At 43.7% G+C, this 26,924-nt stretch overlaps 1 protein-coding gene across 1 annotated transcript in view; it reads right to left on the reverse strand.

The window, feature by feature from the left end:
- The window catches only part of LOC137147780 (polycystin-1-like protein 2), a 62,664-nt gene that overhangs the window by 13,889 nt on the left and 21,851 nt on the right, over positions 1-26,924 (reverse strand). Inside the window, exons 11-33 of the mRNA XM_067540140.1 lie at positions 26,177-26,384; positions 24,919-25,039; positions 24,334-24,475; positions 22,703-22,903; positions 21,991-22,136; positions 20,938-21,132; positions 19,600-19,725; positions 16,874-17,044; positions 15,160-15,284; positions 14,139-14,265; positions 12,747-12,881; positions 11,466-11,691; positions 10,717-10,910; positions 10,038-10,268; positions 9,094-9,195; positions 8,186-8,364; positions 7,760-7,906; positions 6,956-7,155; positions 6,566-6,792; positions 5,491-5,707; positions 4,525-4,753; positions 3,529-3,760; positions 2,904-3,000 (exon numbers count right to left, since the gene is read on the reverse strand). Coding sequence (XP_067396241.1) covers positions 2,904-3,000; positions 3,529-3,760; positions 4,525-4,753; positions 5,491-5,707; positions 6,566-6,792; positions 6,956-7,155; positions 7,760-7,906; positions 8,186-8,364; positions 9,094-9,195; positions 10,038-10,268; positions 10,717-10,910; positions 11,466-11,691; positions 12,747-12,881; positions 14,139-14,265; positions 15,160-15,284; positions 16,874-17,044; positions 19,600-19,725; positions 20,938-21,132; positions 21,991-22,136; positions 22,703-22,903; positions 24,334-24,475; positions 24,919-25,039; positions 26,177-26,384 — 3,978 coding nt within the window. The remainder of the gene's footprint in view (positions 1-2,903; positions 3,001-3,528; positions 3,761-4,524; positions 4,754-5,490; positions 5,708-6,565; positions 6,793-6,955; positions 7,156-7,759; positions 7,907-8,185; positions 8,365-9,093; positions 9,196-10,037; positions 10,269-10,716; positions 10,911-11,465; positions 11,692-12,746; positions 12,882-14,138; positions 14,266-15,159; positions 15,285-16,873; positions 17,045-19,599; positions 19,726-20,937; positions 21,133-21,990; positions 22,137-22,702; positions 22,904-24,333; positions 24,476-24,918; positions 25,040-26,176; positions 26,385-26,924) is intronic.

The raw sequence follows: 26,924 nt of genomic DNA on the forward strand, positions 1-26,924 counted from the left end.
GTCACAGTCCCATCAGAGTCCATTGAGCCAAGACAATTTCCACCCACTGAGGATCTGGCCCACAGCATGTGTATATACGGTACATACAGGCAGACACACACCCATACCTACATGGCATATTTATACACATATAACTAAGCCTAGCAGCAAAGGCTGAACATCCAGAAATGGAAAATAATGGAGACTTACCGACTAGGTAGGACAAGGAACTGAGGATTTTAGCTCAAACAGGCTACAAATGTCAAGTACCATAAATGATTTAACACCCGTCTGGGTCGTGAGAAGGGGAAAAAGAAGATTCAGATGAAGAGAGAGATAAAAATAGATCCCAACACAATGGGGAATGGCCTGCACATGGCTTGCTGGGCTGATCACAGGCAGCAGGATTTATACTTCAAAAAGATATAGGGAGGCCTGGCAGACATCCAGTCCAGTGCTGGAAATCGACATACCCTTTGTGAGAGGGTTCGTGCAGCTGCTACAGCCAAAGGCAAATTCCCAAGTGAAAAATTGTTTCCTCTACCCCCTGAACTCCCCTTCCCCACACGGTGGGTATATTAAAGCAGACCTGGAACTTGTTGGCCTCTTAAGATCTGGCTGAAAGAAGACACAAACCCCCTTCTTTCTGGGGACATAACACTATTTCCTGGATTCTATCAGTTTGGCAGGTCCACTTACCGGGATGTCTTACTTGTGGTATGTCAGGGACAGAGCGTTGCAGGGGGATAAACCCCCTCCGGTGATGATGGAGTTAAAGAGTTGCTGTGGGCAAGGCTTGCCCCACCCCTCCACGCTGTCAGTCATGTTAAGGGTGGAATAAAGGCTTAAAAACAGGAAGTTCCCAGCAGTTGCTGGTTAGCTCTGTGAGAGAGCCCAGGGTGGTTCTATGGCTCCAGAGGAGACTCCTGGAAGCTTCTGGGGGATCTGTCCTTGGGAAGGCCAATTACCAAGTTCTTCTCCCCATGTTTACAAGGAGAGAGTGACCCTGGTATACTGGCTGGGTAAGATAGGTCCAGCAAGCCCCAAGGCAGGCCGATTAGGGGGCTGATGCCTCTACCCTGGAGCCCTTTTGGGATTAGAGAATCTGAGAGTGGTCAAGGGGAGTGGGAGCCAAGAGCCCCATTTACATCTACACAAAGAGATGATGTAAACCCAATTTGTGACATTGGGCCTCCTACTTAAGCAGATGGGGTGTCCTAAGGACTCTTCAGGGCCTGTCCAGTAGGAGGAGCCTGTCAGCAGCCTGAGAACTGATGCAGCGAGTTGTAGGACAGTAGAACCTCAGACTTACGAACCCCTCAGGAATGGAGGTTGTTCGTAACTCTGAACAGAATGTTGTGGTTGTTTTTCAAAAGTTTACAACTGAACATTGACTTAATACAGCTTTGAAACTTTAATATGCAGAAGAAAAATGCTGCTTCTACTGTGTTTAGGGCCATACTTTGAACACTGGACAATGGAGCTCCCATTGAATACAATATATTGAGGCTACAGGAGCCACCAGTTGCATTATGCATCAGCTCCACTTCGGATAAATCATCGGTTTGGAAGTGAAACCAACAGCAAACTAAGGACTTACATATCTGGCAAGGAAGAATGTGGAGGGAACTTCCCTAAGATAGAAGTTGGGTTTTATTGATGTTTGTTCAGGTTTGGGTTTACAAAAGCTAGTGAAACGTGCAGCATATAACAGAGTGCCAAATGTATGCATTTTCATTAAGTTGTGGAGTTGCTGTAGGTTTGTTGCAAAACAACCCATGATGTAAACATTGGGAAGTTAGCACAGCACTAATGTAAATGGCATTGTATTGGGAATGGAAAGCTGAGTGCATTCCCTGCACATTCTTTTTTCCCTATGCAATTTTGGTTTTTTTATGCTCTGGATGAGAGTTGGATCATTTAAGTTGGTTTCTTCATATTTGCATCCCTCTGAAATCCTACTCCATTATTTTAGTTCTGACATTTTCAGCCAGTCTGCTATCATTCCCTTCTTCCAAATTCTGTTCCTTGGATATTGAAACACAGTTGCTGAAGTTTACAGCATGCAGGTGAGGGCATGGGAGGCAATAGCAATCAGGCATAGCAGCAGGGACCATTCACAGTTCTTGGTCTACTACTATTCAGAATGAGAACATGGTTCATTCCCACTTATGACAGGGGGAAGGGCAAGTAATGGCAGGGAGGGAAGGGTCTGACATCAGACACCTGATAGTAGACAAGTCCCAAGTAATAATATTATACCTGTCTAGTTACAAGGGCAGTCTGACAACAGTGCTAGGTCAAAGGTGTGGGTGTGTTGAGATATAGAAGAAGGACACATGGGGATGGTCTATTCTTTTTGATCCAAGGCTTTTCCTTTGTTTTTCTGGTTTTGTGGCCTCCTTGTTATGTGCTAAGTAGGATTTCTTCCTAAGTAAACATATGATCAGATTTTATGCTCTCCTCTTCATTGCCCCTACAACAGCTTTTCTGTACTCCAATAGATTTTTATCTAAAGATGCAAAAGGTCCCTAAAGCTGCCCTAATGGGGCAGCTGAGAATTCCTCAAGCATGGGAGAATCCCTAACCCTAACTAACACAGAGCCAATGTAACCGCTTCTCCTCACACCCCCACAATCTAGTGGGCATGTAGGAGACATGCTCAGGGGAAGTGATGGAACTAGATCCCCTGGGCACTCCAGTGATCCTGGCAGATGTTATTATTAGCAGGTGTAAATTAGAGCAGCTGGCCCAAGGATCAGGAGCGCACAAAGGTTACAGATGGTTGGTCACCTTTGTCCATCCTGCCTAGGTATTGCATTCCGCAGGGCCCATATGCATGAATATAGCACTTCAAAGTCTCAGATAAGACATTTCACATTCATTAATTAGTCCCTACACGTTTTACATCTGACAACAATTACCTGGTGCAGACAGAGGTCCATCAACGGCCGTGTTTTCCTCATCTTCCTGCTCCACCTTCTTCAGAACCAGAGCAAAGAAAGCAGCAAAACCCAACACCTGGAAGACATTAGCTATTTGTTCGAAGTCTGCATGTTCTGTATTGAGAGGTCTAGACCTTGCCTTAAATGCTCCTCTCTGATCCATATGCTGCAGACTGGGGAGGAGAATTTTGCCTTTTAATCTCTTCTATAAACATAGGCTAATTCCATGAACAAGAAATCAGAAAGAGAATGGACCCCAAGCTGCTGTGAATTTCATTAAATGCGATTGGTTTTGCCCTCTAGCCATATCTTTCCCCCTGGGGAATTTTCATGAGCCTGGAAGCTATCAAAATAAGACAAAACAAGCTGAAGTGAAGCTAAAGGGAACAAGATTCCTGCTAGGAGAAATCAACACAACATTGTAATACAACTGTCACTAAACCCCTAACTTACAGGAAGGGTGAAGGATCTCTTGCTTTAAGAGCTCTGTCCTGCAGTCCTTTTGAATGCAAAACTCAAGTTCACTTCAATGGGAGTGATGTGCCTGGGGGGCTGTGGGATCAGCCCTTCCCTAGCCAGTGTTTTGTATTTATAGTGACCTTACTTTTAAGGGCTGTGTGATGAAGAGACTTTCAAAGAAGGAGATGGCCATGGAGATCAGCCACTTGATGGAATTCTCCTTGCCATAATGTAGCCCATAGAGCATGGTGAAGAATCCGGACACGCCACTGGTGGCAGCTATGAGAAACCAGCCAATGAAAACAAACCACCAGGGCAGGCCTTTGAAAGAGGAATCTTTCTTGCCATTCCCAGAGCTACTTGGAGTAGGGGAGCACCTGGAGAGTCAAGCATAGTGAGAAAGTCATTTTACTAGTGAGACAGAAACAAACCACAACAGCAAACTCTGGACTTAACGGGGATAAGATACATCTTATGTGAAAGTCAGATACAAAAAAAACCCTGTTTTCAAATTATTTTAACAGAGACAATGATATAAATAGCATCGGGGGAGTGGAGAATACAGGCACACAAATCACAGGTATACAGATACAGATCAGCTAAGATTAAAGCATGTTTTATGGGCTTTGTTTCTAAAACCTCAGAATAATAGGATTTCTAATGTAGATGGTGACAGAGCCACCACTACATTGTGGCTGTTAGATGTCCCTACAGAAAAGGGCTTAGAGGCCATGGAGAGCAGCATTACTATATTATTGAATATTTCCTACTTAAAAATCAGATTTTTCTGACCCATTTCTGTCTCTGTGGTTTGCTAAAAGATTCCCACACATCCATTCTTTTGACCCTTGAGCCCTCTGGATCTCAGAGCTTGTCTTCAGTGCTTTACTATAACATTTTACTGCATTGTAACATTTGGTTTTGGAGGCATAAATGTATAAACAAAAGAATGATGAGCTGCCACTACTGCTTTAGTATGCAGTATTCATTCCACTGAAATTCCCTTGCTGCTCCTCCAAGAGTGTTTGTACAATTATCAAGCAGCCACCAGAAGGTAATGATTTTCAGTTACTACCAGCCTGGGCTAGATTTGAACCAGTGACCTGCCTCTATGTATTCCAATGATGAGGGTGATTGTTACCTCTCGCTGATGGATCCTGAGGAGCAGATGTGGCTTTCCAGGAGGGCTTTCATGTGCTGGACTTGCCTAACAGCTTGGGAGTAACTCCGAGCCTTCTGGAATTTATGAGGTCCCAGTAATTCCAACTCCATCTCTACATGCTGCAGTTGCATGTACAAGTAGCGGTTATAGTCGTTGTGTTTCAGCCTTTCACCCATTCCTTTCTCTGGAGTTGGGCTTCTCATTTTTTCTCCAGGGAAATGGGGGAGGAGGGAAAAAAGGGAAATAAATGAGGCTACTTGTGGAATAAAGCGTGAATAAGGGTGGTAGAATCAGGGCCTAGGATTGTAAAATCTTCAGGGCAGGGAATTATTCTGAAGGTGACATGCACATCTCTGGTGATTACTAATACTAATAATCTAGCTTTCATAACTCGTACAACTAGTATAGCAGTAGCATTCTCCTCACACCTGGCAAGCAACATTTTATGACAATAGCCTTAGAACTTCAACAGATGAGTCCAACAAGGCCAAACATTCTTGTTCATAGGTTACCTGTGCAGTCTGTAATTTCATACATCTATTGAAAAAGCCAATGGCAAGCTGGGATTGCAATCAGTCGGGCAACTCACAGACTAAGATAATATTCAACATGAGCCTTGGTGGCAGAATCAAGCCCTGAGTTAAGAGTAGAACTGGAGGAGACAATAGCAGAGGAGAGGAAGGATGAGGGAAAGGACAACATGATTATGAAATCACTGAGACATGAGGATCTTGATGCTACATGGACAATGACCCTTTGTAAACATTGAAAAGCTGCATTGGTTTTAAAAGCAGGACAGCGGATAGCCACCAATTCACTCCATGGTGTTTTCACTGAACTGTCCTGTGGTCAACATGAAGTAAAAGAGTGGTCCTCACATCTAGCGATTTGCTGTGGCTTCACTTACAGGCATTTCAGCGAGGCTGTTGTTAGCTTGCAATTTACCTTGTATATCTACAGACCCTAGCGTGATGATAATAGGGTCATCCTTCTTTTTACTCTCATCATAAAACTCTTGCCCGGCTCTGTTCTGCTGGCAAATGATGTCCTCGACCAAAGCCAATAGTTTGTTGATGTCAGTAGATTTTCCAAGGTCTGCTTCTGAGGAGGGTAGCGGAGTCTTCAGGGTTTTAAACAGTGAGTTGGCAATTCTCCTGATATCCTGGAAGATGCAGCAACAGTAGGCAGTCACTTAGTGGCTCCGGTGACTTGCTCTGATGTAGTTTGAAACCAGGGTAAGCGTCACTAGTGCAGCACATCTACAATGGGGGGTTGCACTGATTCTGTAACTACAGTGCTGACCCCAGCATGTATAAGGCCTTAGACTCTCACAGGGTTAGACAGTTTCATGGGACAGTCCTGGTGTAACAAGCTTAAGTCCAACAAGATAAGCTTTCAAGATGTGAAAATACACACAATTCACCGGGACTGGGGAATTTATTCTATTCCATATACTAGATTCTTATACCATGCTCTTCATGATAGGATTGGAGCACCTTCCAGTTGTACATTAAGCAACATGATTACACGTCATGTGTTGTTAGTTGTGTCATGGGGACAAATATTATCCTCTAACCTCACCATGTCTTTGATGTTAGATTGTGACCACACAACACAGTGATTTTGGTCCCCCAGTACATACCCCTAAGGCCCTTTATCTGCCTAGGGAGATACATGGGGAGACCCCAATGAAAACAGCGAGAGTCGCCTACCTGGAGAATTTGACCCTGACGATGGCAATCCTAGCTAAATACCCCTCATTGTTTAACCCCATCCCAGAGTCAAGAGGACCTCTGACAGAAAGCCAATCCTCAGTGAATGTTCGACTTATTACGTAAGGAAATATGAAGCAGTTCTGGCACAGGACAAAATAGTGCTTTATTGCCAAACATGGTAATCAGTAGTTGATACTGATGCATACACTCATCAGCGGTGGGAAATGCAGTGCCTTGTACTTTCCCTTGGCAGATAAGTACTCTGAACCATTCCCCTATAACAGCCCATGAGCAGAGGGACTTGCCTTTATCACAGCCTCAGGGGTGAGTGCGATGCTCTGGATCGCCTCAGGGGGAGGGGGCAGGTTTGGAGACACTCGGCCACTTTTCCCTGGTTTCTTCTCTTTCTGCTCTTTGGCCACCCGGGGTCGGATATTCCTGAAGATCTGCACGATGAGCAGGTTGATGGGGAACATGAGAAGCGAGCTCTCGAAGCCGATCATCACCTCCTGCCATGTGAACTCGATCTTACCTGCCATCAGCAGACAAAGAGGAAGGATAAGAATTGCCCTAGAGCAAAGCAAAAATGCCAGACTTAGAGCCCCTCCCCTGCTGAGCGATCCCACCTTGAAGCTACTTCCTGGCTCCTTGTCCCCACCCTCTTCCCCAGCTCAAGCAGTCACTCAGGCAATTACCTAAGTCCATTTTCTGCTCAGCGGGGTCCTTTGGCACCCCCCAGAACATGATGCTGGTCAGCATGGTGCAGAGCAGTAGGGAGAAGCAGCATGACACCCTCTGGGCTCGTGTGAAGGAGCTGCGTGGGGAGCGGTTGAAAATTGAGTACCAGATGTGCCCATCCTGGAAACCCTTCGAGGTCTTCATGAAAAACAGGTTACTAGGGGGAAAAAAGGGGAAGCAAGAAAGTGCTTAGAAAGGAGAAGGGGAAATAGAACTCAGTTTGGGGCTCCAAACTGGCTGACACCTCTAGATATTATTTAACAATATTGACGTTAAATAATGAGATGACACTGAACAGGATTCTCATCACTTGGGTTGTGTGAGATGGTCATGCTAGCACTGGATATAGCCAGGCCCTCAAAATGCATCAACAGAGCCAATGCCTTTTGCAGAGGCCTAAAATGTAGCTTCTGATGCCCTTTCCCTGTAACAGTATGGTGAGGACCAATTTAATCCAAAGCAATTTCTATTAATCTGTCAGGGAAGATACAAGGTAAAGCAGATCTGGTGCTGGAGTTTGTATTGGGTACTTCCAACTCTCCTTCTCCCCCGATCCCCAATGTTTTCAGTGCAGTAATACTACAATTTAATACTCAGACTCAGCTAAGCAGTCCCCATTCTGGTTCTGGCCCAAAGTCCACTGAAGTCAAGGCCGAGACCTTCATTGACATTAATGGGATTGGGGTTAGGCCCTCTTTGCATCCCTTCTTTTTCAAGTGGATTGTTGCCAATAACCAATAGGAATATAAAGCAGAAGTTACCTGAACTGCTTCATGTCCTGCTCAGTGGCGACTGGGAACACTTTGTCTAGGACACACTCTCCAACATCAATGGCCAGCCAAGAGTTACAGAGGAAATACCATTTCTGATCTTGAGCCAGGTCATGGACCAGCACGCGATTCACATACCTGTGCCGTAAAAATAAAGAACTAACTCACATGGGGAAGGTGCTATGGAAGTTAGGTCACTCTAGGTGCAACTCACTGAGAGTATGGGTGTCAGACTCTGGCCCTTAGCCTCTTTGTGACTTAGCTTCTTCATCTGCAAAATGGAGATAGCACATTACGACTTCCTAGGGTTGGGGTGAGGATAAATACATGAATGTTTGGTAAGTGCTACAGAAGGGCAAAGTGGTATCAGTGTAAAGGATATTCCTCTGTCTCCCCATATCCTCTCCCCTTGCTTACCAGGATGGGCTGTCTCCTGAATTATCATGCCACAGTCGGATACTCTGCAGTTCCCCAAGAGGGAACAGGGTACAGAGCAAGAAAACATCCACTCCTCCACGCTCAAAGACTAGTGTATCAGGGTCAGCCAAGTGGTGGGGTTCGCTCTCTCCTTCCAGGCCATAAAGGGTGAGCGTCACCTGAAAGATGTACCGTATGGGTGTGTTGATAATTGGCAGCATGGCCCCATTTATTTCCATTCATGGCTTGGACACGGGTACTTTGTATTGACATGGGACCCAGTCCTGAACTCCTTACTGAGCCCCAGTTATGGCAAATTCCCGCTGAAGCCAAGCTGCCCTGCCTAGGGACTTAGTGAAAATTGAGTCAAGAGTTCAGGAGCTGGCCCACAGTTGGCAGGATGTCATGACAGTCTTGCAAAATCCCAGGAACTGAGTGTAATGGAAGCCACCACAGCTGCTGAGTAGCATGAGAACAACTGCTGTTACATTGTTGTGAATGTATGGGGAGCTTCACTCATTCAGCCTCTCTTTTGCAGCAGAGTGAGTGAGGCTGCAGATGTAATGGTGCTCAGAGAATCAATCCTCTGGATTCCCCGTTCCCTGGATCCCCCTCACACTGTGGGTGGCAGAGGCCAGGCACAGCATATTGCTGCTGTTACATCTGCCACCCAGATCCAGAGGCCCCTTTGGCCTAGGGAGAGGAAGAGAAGACATTTGGTTACTTGCCCTTTCCCTTGGAGAGGCCAAAACTCTCTTTGGTGGCCTGCTGCCTCCCTTAGATGTCAGGCTTAAATATGACGTGGTCAGTTTCCTGATGTGACAAATATTTCTGGTCCTGGAGCTCTACCTGCTGATGGTCTATTAAACATTCAGAAGATACCTACACATGTCTAAGTCCATCAGTACCTTGGAGGTTGTGGCTGCCCCTCGACGGTGCCCTGTAAAAACTGTCACAAGATAACGATACTGAGCAAAGGGATCATTATCCTCCAACACTGTGATCTTCACCTGGAGAGAGAGACAACACCACCGGGAGAATCCTATGAATGGTAAAATAGTAACAGGGCTGGGAGTAGGGCTTTCTTCAGGCTTGTGGATGGGAAATATGGCCTGGTGTCATCTTGTGGACACTGCATATAACTAGCAGGAAGTGTGGCAGCAAGAGGAAGTAGGTAGGACCGATGGAAATTTTTCTGTCAAAATTGTTTTTTGATGCAAAACTTGGTTTTGACAAAATTAATTTTTTTTTAAAAAGTGGCTAGTTTCCATGGAAAATTTTGATTTTTTTGTTGAAAAGCTGAATGTTTGAAAGCTGAAATATATTGGCCAAAACCCCCAAAATTTTCAGTATTCAAATATTTGCAGAAAACTAAAATTTTCCATGAAATAATTAGACAAAACCTATTCTGTTTTTTTCAATATTTTCCACAGGCAGCTCCTCCCCTCCATTTTTTGACTATGTCTAGAAGTAGATTAGAGAAAGAGAGAGATAAATGGACAGCATTTGGGGACATTCTGAGTGACAAACTCAATTCAGTCTCAAGTGTTATATTCTTGATGTAAAACTTTAATGAAAGCAATTCACTGAAACCTTAGACTCCCTCCTTCCTCATGTATACTGCAGGGCATAGACTGAAAATGATAGAGAAAAACATTAAACAATTGGGATATCCAGTGCTAGCTCTTTAATCACTCTTGGATCACCCATTCCCTTTATGGGGAATTAGTGGCATCAGCTCTAAAGGGACCAACTGCTGACTCTGTCCTAAGTGACTGCATTAATATGACCAAAGCACGCCAGACAGAGGGGAAATTCTTCCTTTCACACTATCTGTTAGCGGAATGCTTACTTTGGCATCATCCTGAATGTCTTTCCTTCTAGCCCAAATAGCCACCAGCACATACACCAGAAAGATACAGCCTACAGTTGTCACTACCACGGGATTGTCCACAAATGTGCCAAACAGCTCCACTGTTTTGCTGACATCAATGGTGTTAGGCGTGACAAAGAAGGAGCTCCCAAAGAAGGTCAGATGGTTGCAGAGACACTGGACGCTGCTGGGAGTTGTTTTTGGACCTACCTGAAAGCCAAAGAACAACATTCTCACCCTTTGGCTTCAAAGTACAGCTTACTTACCTAGCAAGCTAAAAAAACAGGAAAATTAGCTGAGGTAGGTGTGGAAAATTGTTATATGTGAGTAGATCCTACAAATTCCAGTAGAGGACAGTGATTCTAAGACCTAACTAGAAGTGGGTATTATAGTACTAAACAGAATCCAGAATTCAGAATGCTTCAACCACTTCTCACTTAGAAGTCCTAGAGAAAATGTGTCTAACTTCCACTTTATATTGAAATAACCTGAGCTTCATGACTTTCTCCTATCCCAAACTGGTCTTATTTCACGGTGTTATCAAGAGTTCAGTGAAACATGTTCACTCATTTTACCAAATGTTATTGTTATCTAGGCTAGCTTTGAAATGTATTGAGGAAAGATACGGGGCAATGTTCTTTTGCTTCTCTTTACTTACATGGCACCCGTAGCTATTCCAGTTGCCCTGGAGCTCATCCCAAAACACACACTGGGATACAAAGGAAGTGACAGCTACAGTTAGATCACTGTTGATTGTAGAATCCATTTCCATGTCTTGTTTCATCATGAAATAGTAAGCCCCTTCTCCGAAAATGAGTTCTTCTGGGCTAAGAACCCATGTGTTTGACTTATCTTGAACAGAAATATTTTAGTTGCAGTCTATGTAAGAAAGCATTTGTTTCAGCAATATCCAGATACATTGTATACATGCCAATAAATAGAATAACAGAATAGTTGTCAGAATAGCTATCCATGTAGGTTTTTAGCAGTTAGTTATTCAAAGCACCCATTCTTTGCTTCTGTTTGTGCACAGTGTTTATAGAGATGGCCTGAACCAGGACACAGACTGAAATTCTTTCAGACTTTGAGGAGGTTCATTGCCATTTACACATCCAAACTTCTGATTTCGAGCTCATCTCTACAATTTATATTTGTTCTTATCTGTAAAAATGTGGATGACAGCACTACATGTGAGAATTAAGGCTCAGAGCCACAAAGGTATTTAGGATCCTAATTTCCATTTAAGTCAATGAAAGCTAAGAGCTTAAATACCTCTGTGGATCTGGACCTAAGAGCTCATGTTCAGTGTGCTCAGCTTCTATTAGAAAGTATGAGTTAAGGGTGCTCAATAGCTTGCAGATGAGCCTAGAGTGCTCAGAATCAAATGTCACTGGCAAATGATCTTACCTCCAGTGTTTTTCTTATGGGGCAGATGAGCTTTCAGATCATAGTTAGTCTCATTTGGGTGGTAGCCATATCCCAAGTATAGTATTAGCGGAATATCCTGTTCAGTTTCCAGGTGGATCACTAGAGATGTATTTTCTGAGGTGACATTGACTTGGAGAGCAGTAAAATTGCCCAGATTCAACAGACTACTGTCCTCCTGAGGTGCTGAAAGTCTTGGCAGCATTATCTATATTTGAACACAGAGATTCATTCCTAAAAATGTGTAACAGCGCCTTGATCCTATTACATAATAATACGATGTGGCTACATGATAGATAATTTCTGCTTTCAGAACATACTGTAGGGAAAGAACTCCCAAGCAAATCCATCCTGGTGGACATCTATCATAAATAAGACTTCCCTGTTGTACGCCTACTCAAATGCTATTTGCTTGATACTTAGAACAAGCTTCTGAAAAGTCCATATCAACTCTACATTGATTCATCTCAAAACTCTTTATGCTTGGTGCACACATGGGTTAGGGAGGAATGTGGGCAGGATAGAAGATAAGCACATTTTGCAAGAGCTCCATGTGTGAGACCATCTTGAGTTTTTAGGAAATGAATGACGTCTAAATGATTCTAGACTACATCTTCCAGGTGAGGAACAATATAGATACCTGTTACATCTAAAGAGTTCAGATTATGGTCATCTTGAAACAGAAATTGCATTGTTGAATGATTAAGGCATTAGTTTAATACTTTTACACATGGGCTAGAAGGCCTAAGAAATAATAATATGGACATACAATATTGGGATGATAGAATCATAAAATCAGAGAAATATAAGACTGGAAGGAGCCTCAAGAGGTCATCAAGTCCATTGCCCTGCACAGAGGCAGGATTATGATGGTTTTATTATTTAGACATCACATTGTGTTTCAGGCTGACCATATCTTCCATAAGCATTAGGATTCTCATGTTTCACTTCTCCTTGTTCATCCACATGATAAAGGAGAAGGAAAGGCTGAATCACTTGTACCAGTAACAGCACATTAGGGCTGCACACATAGACCTCATGAAAGAGATGCTCATTGTGTTCATTCTGCAAACCACACATACATTCCTTCCTAGCATGTGCTTGCACCATACTCTCTCTTTGTGTGTTGGCAGCAAACACAACATCACCATTTTTCTACCAAGCTTGCTACTTGGTGAGATGACGATTGATGATGATGAATACAACTGACATTTATAGAGCACCTGACATCCAATTCACACTGAGAGAGAGGATTGGATTTACCTCAATGTTTTCAGTAAGGTCATTAACTGGTATGACCAATCCATCCAGGTTAGTAAGACTTAGGCCTGCCACAGCTCCACTGATCTCAAAACTGGTGTCACTTGAGGAAAAGGGATTCACTGCAAAGCTCACCATCTACAGCAAGACATGAATGACAATCAGCATTTGGGTTGTACAAGGTATTTTATTATATTCATAATTTTTGGATTTCCATGTAGATTAGAGATGAACTCAGAACCAAACCCGAGATCCAAACAACCCTGAACTTCAGAAGAGTTCAGATCCAAGTTTGAAGCTGGCCCCTAATTCAATAATGGGCCAAACCCAAGCCTTAAATTATGGGAAAGTTTGGATTTTGATTTGGATATAAAAATTGCAGCTCACACCCATCTCTAATATATCTGTAACATGCAGCGAACTTTATCTATCACTTTCCATTCATGTGCCTTTTCATGGCTCATTTAGATATGAGGGGCCAAATTCAATCACCCCAGTATTAATCCAGAGTTATTCCATCAAAGTCAAATTGCTGTGCCTGTCCTGGAATTACTGGAGTTAACATGATATACAAATCTATTTCCAGTTACTACCTACTGCCTGGGGTGCAAATCAGAGTATGTTAGAGTCATGAGTACAGATGCAAGAAAAAAAAGGAGGGGCATCCAAAGCCCAGTGAAGACAGTGGGAGTGTTTCCACTGATGTTAGTAGGTTTTGGATCATGCCCTAACAGAGCTGGAATAGAGAGAGGGTATTGAAGGAGACACTTAACCTACAGCAGTGTATAGGATTTTCCCAGCCTGACTGTGTTGAATCAGTCTGGGAGACCCCTAGAAAGAGAAATGTAAAAATATCATAACAAGACAAAAATATACTAGGGAATAGATTGTGTCCTAGATAAGACAATGGAAAATACGCCACTGGTAGGAAAGCCCTATTGTCCCTACAGGATCTGAGTAGCTCCAATTGACTCATGCTGCTTGGGGAAAACCGTGCTCCAGGCTTGTTGGTTAAATAATGGTATAGACACTGTGATCAGCTGCACACAACAACCTCCTCACGACAGTGAATGTAACCAAACGGTGCATAGGGTTAGAGTTATCAATTGAGTCTATTGCTGTGGGCAACTCAGAGAGCTGTGAATCAGGCAGAGGCGGTGACTTTCCAAGAAGCTCCCAGTTCCCGTCAACTACCTGCACCAAATCCCATGCAATTAGAAAAAGGAAAAGGATCCTCTGGTCTGATAAATTCCAAGTGAATTTGCTGGCATAACGAAGGCCAAGAACCACGACACCCTGTGAATCAGTGTGAAAAGAGAAAAGGCTCCAAACTCATTCGAGCAAGAGAATTAATGAGTTCATAGAATACATCAAGTCAGAGTAACATTCACTTGCCCTTATATCCATGGTTTCATCACTGTCTCCTGAGACACTGAGAGAGGAGGCGGAGGGGAGGGTAAAGCTGGCAGAGTTGGAATTGGAGATGTTAATGGATGTGCCATCCATGCTGTCTGTTTGTAACCTGTCCAGAATTGGGGTCAGATGCAAGCAGAGAAAATAAGAACAGATGGAGACAAAGGCAGAGATGTATTAATAGCACAGTGCAGGGTTGCTAAGGCATAGTTAATGTTACTCCTAGACGGAAGGCTTCATGGCTGGGTGAGTGTAACTTGGCTGAAGAACTATTTCTAACTCCGTTGGCAAATACTTCATGACCTGTCTCTGCTTGCTGTAATGCTCAACATGCCGAACATAACAAATTATTAAAGGGCACAATTTAAAAAAAATGTGCATGTGCAATTGTGCATTTAATTTGGGTTTGCAGTTATACTCATCTTGGGAACTGGCTGGTGCAAGTGCATCTAAGTGTCGATTTGCATGAACACACACTTGATTTCTATGTACAATTGTTGCATCTCCACAAATGAGGTGAGCAATTGCATGTCAAGTATGATCTATATGGTTGAAAATCATGCTCTAAGTAAACAGTTTAGGGGATGATTTTATGACTGGAGAACTCACATTTTCTTCTGTCCAACCCTGTGACAATTTTGTACTTATAGTAGCTTCAGCAAACATTGAAAAAGAAAACAAAATTAACTTGACACAACAGGAGTTGTACAAATTTAAGTGGGGGATGCCTGATCTATGTAATCCCAAAGAATTGTTCTCTGGCCACAGATCATCTATGAGAATTTTCAGGCTAGTCTTACTGAAATTAGTTGTAGTTAAAACTGTTCTTACAATGGATAACCAGTTAGAACCTCATAGCACCTATGGATTTGTTACCAACTGTGTAATATTTGGTTGGGTGACTCCATTTAATGAGAAAATGATAGCTATTTTTCTTGAGAATGATTGGAGATTGTCAGGTATGTAGAAACACAGGCCACAACTGAAATGTGCAGACTGTTACCTGTTTATGTACATTGCGACAGAAGGAGCGATCAGTACCATTGGTTCATCATTTGGCTGCTTCCCAATCAGAAGTGTGCTCTGCAGGTTTTCAACTGTGTCCAACAGCTGGTGTGAGACCAAACTCTGGAAAGGACAAGGGAGCCTCCTGATATGCATTTGTTATTTGAAAGGCGCAGGGAATACATTCTTTGCATTGATTTCTCTTTGTGATCAGTCCGAATTTAAAATCCAGGCTTCCCTAATTCTACTTGTCAGTATATCTTTTCAAGGCAACAGACTGGCCTGTACTCTTGGTAGCCTCAGATAAGGTTATTATAAGCAATAAAATGACTGTAAGAAATAACTAACAAGCCTTAATGTCTGCTGAGAAATAGGGAAAGTACAACTTGTGAATGAAAGACTGAAGTGTATATACTGCAATACCAAAGTGATGGGAATAGTGCAAAATGATAGATAGATGTTTTAAAGGTCAGTCAGTTATGAAAGCATGCAAAGGGTATCTTGGTGTGGTCCATATCCATAATTCTCATGAGAGCAATAAATGCAGTGAATAAATTAAATATTATAATAATAGTAATTATAATGCTTATAATGCACTATTCTATCCAAAGATCTCAAAGCACCACAAACATTAAGGCTGTGATTCAGCTGAGGTTACTTATGCCAGAGTATGTGAATAGTCCCTTTTGTGCATGACTTCAGTGGGACTACTCTGTGCTTTATGCTAAATACCTCAAATCAGGGCCTAATTGCTTACCCACCATGCCACACCACACCTGGCATGGCGAGTATTATCATCCCTAATTTACTAATGGAAAAACTGCAGCATATAGAGTTTAAGTGAAATTGCCTGGAGATCACACAGCAGACCAGTGGCAGAGCTGGGACAGATCCTCTGACTGCCAAGCCTGTGCGCTAACCACTAGTCATCTCTGCTCCCTTAAGTTGATCATCAGATCACTTTGTCTCTCTTCTGTCTAGTATCTTCATCCTCCCATTAATGTATTAATGTTCTATATAGAAGGCCCTGTCACAGTTATAAGATAATCATATCCTCACCTCTCAAATTAGATTAATATCACATCTTACTCACTCGCAGTGATGAAATTAAAATGCTTGTTCTCCACAAGAAGCGTACAAGAGCATTTGTAATAATTCACATACAAGTATGAAAAAACAAAACAAAAAACCCATACGGCATAAATCTGAATAGAAGATCAGGTGGGAGCTTTTAGAAGGTGCAAGTTTGGTAACTGATTTCAGTTTAGTCCCAAATTGAAGTCAGTGGAGCTAAATCCTCAGAGATGCTGAGCATATGTAACTTCCTCAGGATATGTTTCAGTAGGGAGGGATAAAATCAGAGACGGAAAAATCCTATTACAGTAGATGATCTAATTTATCCACCAGGGGAAGTATTACTCCTCACAGTATATTCTGTAGTGCTCTGTCCAGCCTGGTTTCACATATCTCAAGTAACGTTCTCACAGGCTGCTATCATTTTCCTTAGGTGACTATTCCATAGTCTAGAAGATCTCACCAACCTATTTACCATGATGTTTAGACTAACCCCCTTTGCACTTAGTAGCGCCCCACTGGGCACTAAGCAATGCCACTTTAAAACATGTCCTTGTGCAGAAGGGCTTTTTTTAAACTTCTAAACCAGGCAGACACACACAGACTGTACATTAAAAACTGAAACACATGAAAATAACCTGTCCAGCCTTTGGTGATGAAGCATTTTGTATGGAAGCTTTGAGCACGTTGCTCACTGTGTTGAATAAGTAGCCAGCTGCATCCTTTCGCTTCTGATCATCCTCACTGTCCTCTGTGCTTACAATGAGTAAGAATTCACTGACATCTTTGAGAGTATTACTGGCTTCCACCTGAACAGGAGGTAAGGGGCAATGGCTATGTGTGTATTAAAAATAATAGACATTAACATGGTCAAAATGAGCCACAGTGTTCTCGCTGTATGGTCTCTTACAACATGAGTAGTCCAGTGGGAATATTTGTACAGAAAGGTATTATTACTGTTATGATATATTTGTACCTAAGCCCTGGTCATGGACCAAGACCCCATTTTGCTAGGTGCTGTACAAACACAGAACAAACAGGTGTTCCCTGCCCCACGGAGTTTACACCCAAGTAGCTGGTCAGTGTGAGAAAGGATATCACAACCTGGCCCTTCAGACCCAATCCTGGAAGATGTCGAACAATACCTGAAAGTGCTCTACTTCCATTGTGCCAAATGGCAGTGGAGGGTGCTGAGCACCCTTCGGGATCAGGCCCTCATGCTTTGAACTGGCAGAACAATCCAGACAATGGTCTGTAACAATTTGTCATGTTTTATATGCAGTTACTTAATTTGGGGGTTTGGGCACAACCTTACTCCCACTGGTAACAAGACTCCCATTGACTTCGACAGTGTTGGACTGAGCCCTTGGCGAGTTACAGGTGCTCAGATCTGAGGGTGATGGGAACTGGAAATACAGATGGATTATTCCATGTTGCATAGTATCTGTGATGTGGTGTACCTGGCCCTTTGAAACCCCCTGCTGGAGGCCCAACAGTTCTACCACACCACACTCTACCCCAGGGAAGAGTAGTGAAGGTGGGTGCTGTAGGCCTGCCTACAGAGACTGCAATGAAGCAGCCAATCAGAGCCCAGCAGGCTCAGATAAAAGGAGCTGCAGGGGCTGAGCAGGTCAGTTCCTGGTTGGGACTGGAGGGGCAAGGAAGGGTGTCCCTCGCTGGTCAGAGGAATGCACGCGAGAACAACAAGCTGGGTTTTGGTGGTACTTGCATTTAGCGAGGAGGAAGAGGAGTTGACAACTTCAGCGCTTAGGTCAGGGTGAAGAGAAAGGGGCTACAGGGGAAAAAGCCCCAGGGAATATCAGCAGTAAACTGAAGGAAGCCGTACATGGCTTCTGTGTATAAGGTCCTTGGGTTGGGAGTCAGAGTCAGAGTAGTGGGGGAACCCAGGCCCACTCACCAGCCCCCTAGCTAAGTGGCCTAAGAAGGGGACATGGCTCTGTTGGGAAGCCCAAGTGAAGGGCAGGACTTAAGGGGGCCCAGAGACGGGGCTGAAGACCTGGCTGAGGGCAGTGTGGTGAACTTTTTGCTACTGGAAGGGTCCATTCACTTTTAGACTTGGCCGGAGGACTGAGCCACTGAAGACCTACTCAATGAGGTCAACAACTTATAGGGGTTGCCAATAGCAGGGGGGGAAAGGATTGCAGCATCCCACCCAGTTGACAGGAGGCACCCACGAGAGGTGAGTGTCCCTGTCACAGTACCCAAGAAATGCTATTGTGTTGGTAAATGCATGTAGTTAACATATTTCAATATTTTACTTGATGAAACCTATCAGTTTATTAACAAATATTACCTCCCCCCATGCCCTATGCAGCATGCTGAAGATAGAAGGGTGTTGTGCATTCCCATTTATGCCTAAGAATAGACACTAGTTATTTTGTGATCAAGAAATCAAGGTAATAATTACACTGGCAGAAGTCAGGCACAGAGAGTGGTCAAGGAGCTGTGCAAATTTCCCAACACAGTTCAGCCAGTGCCCATCCCCCAGATCTATTACACCAGCAGCTTCAATCTTGAGCTTCTCCTGATGAATCTGAGCCACATTTTTGCGCCATTGCTGAAGTACTCCAGCATGCTGGCTGCATTTGAAACAGCACCAGAAATCAGGAGAAACTGCTTTTTTATTGCCAGTGTGCTAGGAAAACACATCCTGCGAAAGAGTTATTCTATCCCTTCCCCACTGACTCACTTTCCTCTAACAGCACAGCACAAGAAATGCTGGAATGAACATTGAAACAAACAGCACCATCTACTGACTATATGATGTTGTTCAAGTAACATTCAGTGACTCCTAACATTTATGGTAAAGCTGAACAACTATGCCCAGGTTCTGCTGCTGTGGTATGTCTCTCTCGTGGAAAGCTGCTCATAATGTTTAGTTAAGTAGGAGCATGTACATGACAATAAGGCAAAAGCCAGGAAGTTACAAGGATGAAGTCAAATGGATTTTGGAAGTTTAGAATAACTCGGCTTCGCACTTATATAGCGGTACCTTTCATCCTACAATCTCAAAGTGCTATACAGACATGAATGAATTATCCTCCTATGAAACAGCCAAGTATTATTATACCTACTTTATAGCTGGATCACAGAGTTTAATCCCAATGGCCAGTCACTGTTGGTGATGTAGTGGCAGACCCAGGAATAGAGAACCCTTGAGTCTTGATTCCCCATCTCCCACTCTAGACAATACTGGCTCCTGACATGACCCCTCTCCCTCTCCCTCTGTCTCTGTCTCTCTCTCTCATATGCTGGAACATTAAGTAAAGAACAGGCTCATGGCAGCAGTGATGCCAGGGGGTGTGGTCCAGTGGGAGGAGATGTGGATCACAGCTCCGCTTACCTGTGCTGAGGAAGAGAGCTCCTCACTCCTGTAAGTGGTTTCTTTCAGTACCTCTGACATCTTAAGAGCAGTCTGCATTGATGTTACATTAACAGCAGACAGAGTTGTCAGCATCAGCTCTCTCAGCTTTGGATGAAAGGAGATAATTAGAGACAGGAAGATGCTAATTGAGACCATGTAAACTACTGCTGGATAGTGACAATCTATTTTGCCATAGATCTAACAGCAGAAACAAGCTCCCCAGGATAGATAATTCAAGCTAGCATTAGCTCTACTTGCAAATTGCCACTTTCCTTAGCTATTGACTGTATAATCACAAGGATATTTTGTCACTCTGAGACACAGGAGATTTACGCACGTAACATCCATTAACAGTAATGAGAGCGACTTGTGTGAATTCCTACCCGTTGGGATGAATGTATAGGCTTAAGTGTATAAATACCACCGCCACAGAAAGCAGAATTATAGACAATTGGTGCAGAAGAACAACAAATCAGAGCTGATGAATCCAGGAGATATTATACTTCCCTAGTCCCTTTCCCCTGAGGAGCTCAAAGCAGTGGAGAAACATTTAATTGAGCCACATCTCACCCCGAATTAAGCATCATCACACTGCTGTGAGGTGGTAATGCACACAAGCAAACAGGTCTGGTGTGGTTGTGTTCTACCCAAGGCCACGAAATCAGTGAGTGGCCAAGCTGGGAATAAGATGCAGGAGTCCTGACCCCCAGTCCCCTGCTCCAGCCATCAGATATACACTCACCCTTTAGAGATCCCTTCTAAATGTAATATGAATGATGTTTTTAGCTTGTAGTTTTTCTTAGGGAGATGCAGAAGCAAGACAGATGTTGGGACTCTACTATCTCATCCTAGGGGGAGAGGGTTTGGAGAACCACAGAGGGAATACTCTTATTTCGAAAAGGTCTGGGGTAGGGAAGGGAAGGGCAGAGATTTCACCACTGTTGGGCATCCCCCAGTGCTTGCTGGTGGACCTTAGTAGGCACTGGCTGCCCACAGTCAGTCTCGGGATAAGTGCAATGCAATGAGCAGCGCTCAGGGAGGTGGTGCTGGGATAGCCAAAGGGGAGAATGTTGATGTAGAAAGGGGACAAGCCCCTTGCTCAGAAGGGCTAGTGGTGAGAAATGAACAGCTGCTTCTTGCTAGCTGAAGCCTGTGTCACATGCTGGGTCAAATCCTGAGAGGTTCTGAGAACCTGCAACTCCCATTGATTTTGGAAGGAGGTTTATAGGGCCTTGGTGCTACTCAAGAAATGGCCAACGGTCTTTAAAGAAAATGGAAAATGCATCGTATTTTAAGAAAATAAACCAGCTGGCTGACCTCCATTCGGGTGTCGATCTGCAGAGATGTATTATAAGTCTCTCTTTGGCTTTCCTGATTAAGAACTGAAGACACTGACTTATACAGCTGGAACAGGGACATGCTGTTGTTCCCTTCTTTTAGAATGGCATTTGCTTTCTCTACTAGAGTGGCCTGCAAGGTCTGGTTCCCATCATTCATATCTTCACGTCGAACCTGATGATGTAATTAGACATGCCCACAGCATTGTTACTGCTGGCATTATTACGCTTTTTCAACCTCCATTATCATTCTAGAGATGTTCATAATGAGAGCTGACCAAGAAATGGAGTTGGTTCCCCCTTTTTTCAGGAACTCTTTTTTTCCCAATGAAATTTACAATCATCTTTAGAACCAACCAGGAAAAGGAAAACAACATTTGCAGAAGCATTTGTGTAAAAAAACCCAAAAATTCTGTTTTCATCTGAAAAAATATTTTGATCAAAAGTTTCCAACTCTTAACTTACAAAGAAGCTACTGTCTCTTCTTGAGATGCATCTGGTTTGGCCCACCTGACTGAATAAAGAAAGATACTGACAGGTAGCATCTTTCATGTTAGAGGACAGAGAGGGCTCAATTCACCACTGCATTACTTCAGCCTTACTCCAGTATGATGCCATTGAAATCAGCGTAGAGATGAGTAACTCCATTAAGTAACACTGATGAAGCATTGGTGCACATGCTTATAATAAATATAAAGATGATTTATTATTGAGGCCCCTGGACACAGACAGGATCTGGTATTTCTCTGGCTTTTTAACTCACAGACTAACTTAACATAGCCTGTCCATTGTCTCCCTAAATTCTGACCTGGACAAACTGTGATGGAAGAGACTGCTGACTACACTGGATTCTACAAGGAAGTTTGTCTAGTCCTCCTCGGCCAGAAGGATGAAGGATGGGGGCAGTGGATTATAGGAGAGTAATGGGTATAAAATGGGGAGAGGAAGCTCTGGAAGGTGGCCAAGCCCCCAGAATCACAGGTTTAGGTATTGGCAGTGAGAAGCCTAGAAAAGAAACAATTTTCTTATGTACCTTGACAGTAGCATTAGTCTGAACTGTGTCACCGAAGTGATTGCTGACAGTAATTGTAACGTGTAAAACAAAGTCATTTTCCTCTTCTCCAACGGGAAGATAAACCGACAGGAATTCAGGATGTGGGCCACAGTTTAGGAGGGAGTCTGAAAGAGGGGAGACAGCGTTATCCATCATACACTTCACACCCTGCTGAACAGCTCAGCATCCTCCAAAGAGGCACTCAGCACCTTGCAGGATTGGGTCCTTAGTTATCGCTCTGGAATCATGTCTCTTTGTTTTGATTTGCAAAATTAAAATAGATTTTCTGGGGAAAAAAGATAATGACTCTTAAATTCAGATTCCTTGTCTAGGTGATTCCACAATCCTTAAAGGGTTGCTTTTAAAATCTTCCACAGTTTCTGAAGAGTAACTGTGGTAGAGGTCATGGCCCTTTTATAAATATATGCCCTGTTTATACAGGGGTTTTCTTACCACTGTCACAGGGCCAAGCTGAGCAAGAGCTGCATCTTACTCCACAAGCTTAAAGTGTGAACGACCCTATGTGCAGAACAAGGGTCTGCTCTGTCTGAGCTGATGGTATGCGAATCTGGCCAGCATCTGTCCAGCAGCAGACGTGGATTATGTCTGTGCCCTGGTTAGTGATGGAAGTCCAATGCTGGGTGCACACAAAGGGAAGTTGCCAGTCAAACAAGCCAGCCCCAGAACTTACCTGATTTCAGGTAGAAGCAGTAGGTGAGCAGACTGCTGTGTCCAGGGGGGCAGGAGTCCTCAGAGCAGAAACTACTGCAGAGGATTGTGAAGCTGGTGAGCACCGATCCCTCCTCAGGGGATATAGCACAGACTGGGACCACTGGTGAAGGCACCATGCTGACAACATATGTTTCTTCGCCATATTCATGCTGAGTCATTGCTGGAAAGTTCAGGGAGAAAACATCAGTGATGATCATCTGATGACTTTCAGCAGAACTGAGCCTCCTACACTAATAATGATGCAGTTTGTTCGGGCTCTGGGAGTGGCAATGTTGTCTAACTAGAGCTCAGATACCTCTATAGGCTAATCTACAGCACAGATGGCACTATAAAAACATGGTTTTATTTGCCTTGTTAAGTGAAGCTGGATTACAAAATTGAATATACAGCATAAGACCATTTCCAGATGTGACTAAATCAGATGATAACATGTTGGTTCAGGGCTTTGTCTATATGAACACTTCGTTTCTGGCAAACTTGAGTGTAAATCTACCCTGCAATACACTAAATGTCGGTAAGGACCCTGCTGCCGTGCACTAAATATTCTGTAGTGCGCTTTGATCTACTCTGCTTTGAAATGGGAGTAGGTTAAAAGGCAGCAGGGTATTTTTAGCACATGGCAGCAGGGTTCACATGGTTACTTACTGCACAGCACGCCAATGTGAGGTAGATTTACCCCCCAGCTTGCCACAAACTAAGTGTTTGTGTGGACAAGCCCTCACTCACCTCAAATTCCTGCTTATGATGGGGTATATGCCCTCACACAGGTGACAAAAGGATTAATGTGGCCTATAAAACTAATTAACCTACCAGGCAGCATCTGAAGGGGATTGGGCCTAACTGGTGACCAAACACAGAGAGGGTGGGGCTGGGTCTTCATAAAGGAAGAAGCAAAATTCCTCCAGAGGAGGGGCTAGGGAGGAATAGTATCTGAGAGCTTTCTCTTGATGGCTGAGAGATGCCTGGGAGGTTGATCTCTGAGCTGGAAGCCTGACTGGAGACAGGACTGATCAAGGACTGCAGCGTGCCTGAAACCATGGGTAGAGAGAAAGTGTGACAGCCTTGGGTGCTGAAAGTGAAATCCATGACCTGGGCCTAGTGTTGGGATGGTTTGAAATGAAGAAGGCGACCAGCTGAGCTCAGTTGGACTGAAGACTCTGTTGTTTTGCTACATTCTGCTGGACTTTAAATGAAGTACTCTGAGGCCCTGAGAAGGGTTGAACTTTGTTACCTAGTTTGGCAGGAAGGCCAGGTCACACCAAATGCTGAAATCGGCCAAAGAAGGTATGGAGCAAACTGAGGCACAGCTGTTGCAATACAACATATAGCCACCAGGGGGTGTTTTCACTAGCAACTTTACCACACCTCTATGCTGTGTTTTTTTTTTTTTTATGTGTATGCACCATACTATATATCATGCTCTGGTAAAATTAACAAAAGGATCATTGTAAGCAAATGTCACTCGGTGTATTGAATCATTTAATAGCATATTTGTCCTCTAGGATGTTTCTTGTCCTACTGTGTATGATGCCCCTATATTGCACAAAGATTGTATCTCAGTGGAGTTTTCAAAACTCTGGCTTCTCCCACCTGTTACTTTAATCCGAAATGCTTCTCCATGAGTCTGCAGAAAGGAGCTGTTCAGTACCAGTGTAGAACTGTTGGTCTGAAGCAAAGTCAAGGAGCTCTGTCGGAAACCCTTCAGATTGCACACTGAAGGGAGGGATGGAGGCTGGAAAACCCAACAGGATAAATAACATAGCAGAAAAGGCTGTTTACTGTGATTTCCATCCAGAAAGTTCACTAGATCTGTGTGCTACATTGTCTATAGGCCCAGTTCTGAAGCCTTTACTCAAAAAAACATCAGCAGGAATTTTTCCCAACTATGATACATGGTAGTATGGTGCATCAATAGTGACAAAGAATGAATGATGCTTTGGTGAAACATTCATTCACCTGAATATACCTGACAAGGTTGGAAATCTGTGTGAAAAATGTGTGTGCAATTGTGAACCTACTTTTACATGTGCAATTAGTATGATTATCTCCACTGGCAGCAAATGCCTTCAAAGTACCTAGGGAGAAACCCCCACCCATACCTCAAAGGACTTCCTTTAAATCTGGATGTCTATTTTTTGTGGGATGCAGAGTTCCTGACAAACCCACTCAGCTCACCTTTGACTGGAATGTGTTATCTAAATACCAGTTATACTGTACGGCCTCAGAGCCTGCCTTCACGGTGGCTCTCAAAGCAACTTCTGCAGTGACATTCACTGGCTTGCAGTTTGTCTCACACCTAAAAGAAAAGTAGAATAATAGGTATGAACCAACAGATAACAATACTCACAGGTAAAAGCCCATCCTATTTTTCCTGTCTTTTGGTTAGAATTGACCTAAATCGTGGGACATGAGACAGGTGGTACATAGAAGTCATAAACAGCAACGTTTTCAAAAACTCCCAAGTTACTTTGGTGCCTATGTCCTATTTTCAAAAGGAAGATGGGCACTGAGGCTATGTCTGCACTATATGTGCAACAGGAGCACAGCTATAGTATAGACACTTGCTACAGTTACAGAGGGGTTTTTCTGTTGTGGTACTAGCTCCACCCCCTTGAGAGGTGGGAGCTAGTCGATGGAAGAATTCTTCCCTCAATCTAACAGTGTCTACACGGTTGGCTTAAAATCACACCCTTGAGAGACATAGTTTCTTCACCCCTGAGCGACATAGCTCAGTTAAACTAAGTTTTAGAAGCCTAAGGGCCAGTCTATACTACAAAACTGTCAACAAGTTATGTCGATGTACAGCCACCACAGTATTTGAATCGGTTTCACATGTCCACACTACACTTCATATGTTGGCGATGCATGTCCTCACCAGGAGTGTTTGCATTGATTTAACTGCCAGTGGGGGGCATTGTGGGATGATTTCTGAAAGGCAGCAAGAGTTGATGTAAGCAATGTAGTGTCTACACTTACACTGCGTCGACCTAACCACATTGACTTAAACACTATGCCTCTTGCACAGGTGGAGTTATTAAGTTGGTGTGATGGGCAAGTTACATGAGTGGGAGTTACACGTTAGTGTCGATGCTTACAGAGCTGCCTTACGTCGACCTAACTCTGTAGTGTAGACCAGGCCTAAGTCTCATGAAACTTAGGCTCCTAAAGGCTAGATTTTCAAAGGTGTATAGGTTTCTAAAGATGCAGATAGGCCCCTCGGTGCTTTTGAAAATCTGCACCTTACTCCCATTGAATTCAATGGCTGCAGGAGGAAATGTCGCAATAAGAATCATAGAAACATAGAAAATTAGGGTTGGAAGGAACCTCAGGAGGTCATCTAGTCCAACCCCTGGCTCAAAGCAGGCCCAACCCCAACTAAATCATCCCAGCCAGGGCTTTAATGGAGAATAAGTACTACGGTTCCAAGGCAGACCTGATTTCTGGGCGCAGTTCTTGTCTGGCAGTCACGTACAAACATTGCTCGTCCTGCATCTCTTCTTTTCCCTGGCTTCTGACTATCACTCGCAGGGTCACCGCTGAGTTTGGCGGGGGCAGGCAGGAAGGTGGGATCTGTGTCTTGCTCTGGTCAGTGGAGATTACTTGCTGCTGCACACATTCCTGCCACCCAGGCCAGCAAGCCCCTGTGCAAACATTTCCTTTTTAATGATGGTAATAATATCTGTCTCTTCTCTAGCACTTTTCATCTATAGATCTCAAAATGCCTCACATTGGCATCATTGTCCCTATTTCACAGATGGGGAAACTGAGGCACAGAGCGGTGAAATGACTTAACCAAAGTGACCTATTTGTCTAGCGGCAGAGCCAGGAACAGAACCCAGGTTTCTTGAGTCCTGGTCCAATTTTAAACCTCAAATGTTTTTTCATTGCTACATAAAAATAGAAGCCTCCACCAGCTTCAGATACAGCAGACCCGATTCTCCTCATTGTAAAGCGAGGATATAATACTCTGGCAGTCCTGACAGCCTGTGCTCTGGAACTCCACTGGGAGCTGCCAGTTAATTATTGCAGCTCCTAAAGACTGAGTATAGGGAGGGGAAAGTAGAGCTACTGCTGAGAGGGCTTAGGATTGGGGACACACATCTTGAAAGATGGAGCTCTAGGAGGAGCCATCCCTAGCCATCCCAAAACTAGACTGGGGTCCATGTAGTAGTATTGTGGAA

The sequence above is a fragment of the Emydura macquarii genome, unplaced genomic scaffold (genome assembly GCF_026122565.2).
Source record: "Emydura macquarii macquarii isolate MOO-44397 ecotype Brisbane River unplaced genomic scaffold, CSIRO-AGI_Emac_v2 contig_561, whole genome shotgun sequence".
NCBI lineage: Eukaryota > Metazoa > Chordata > Testudines > Chelidae > Emydura > Emydura macquarii.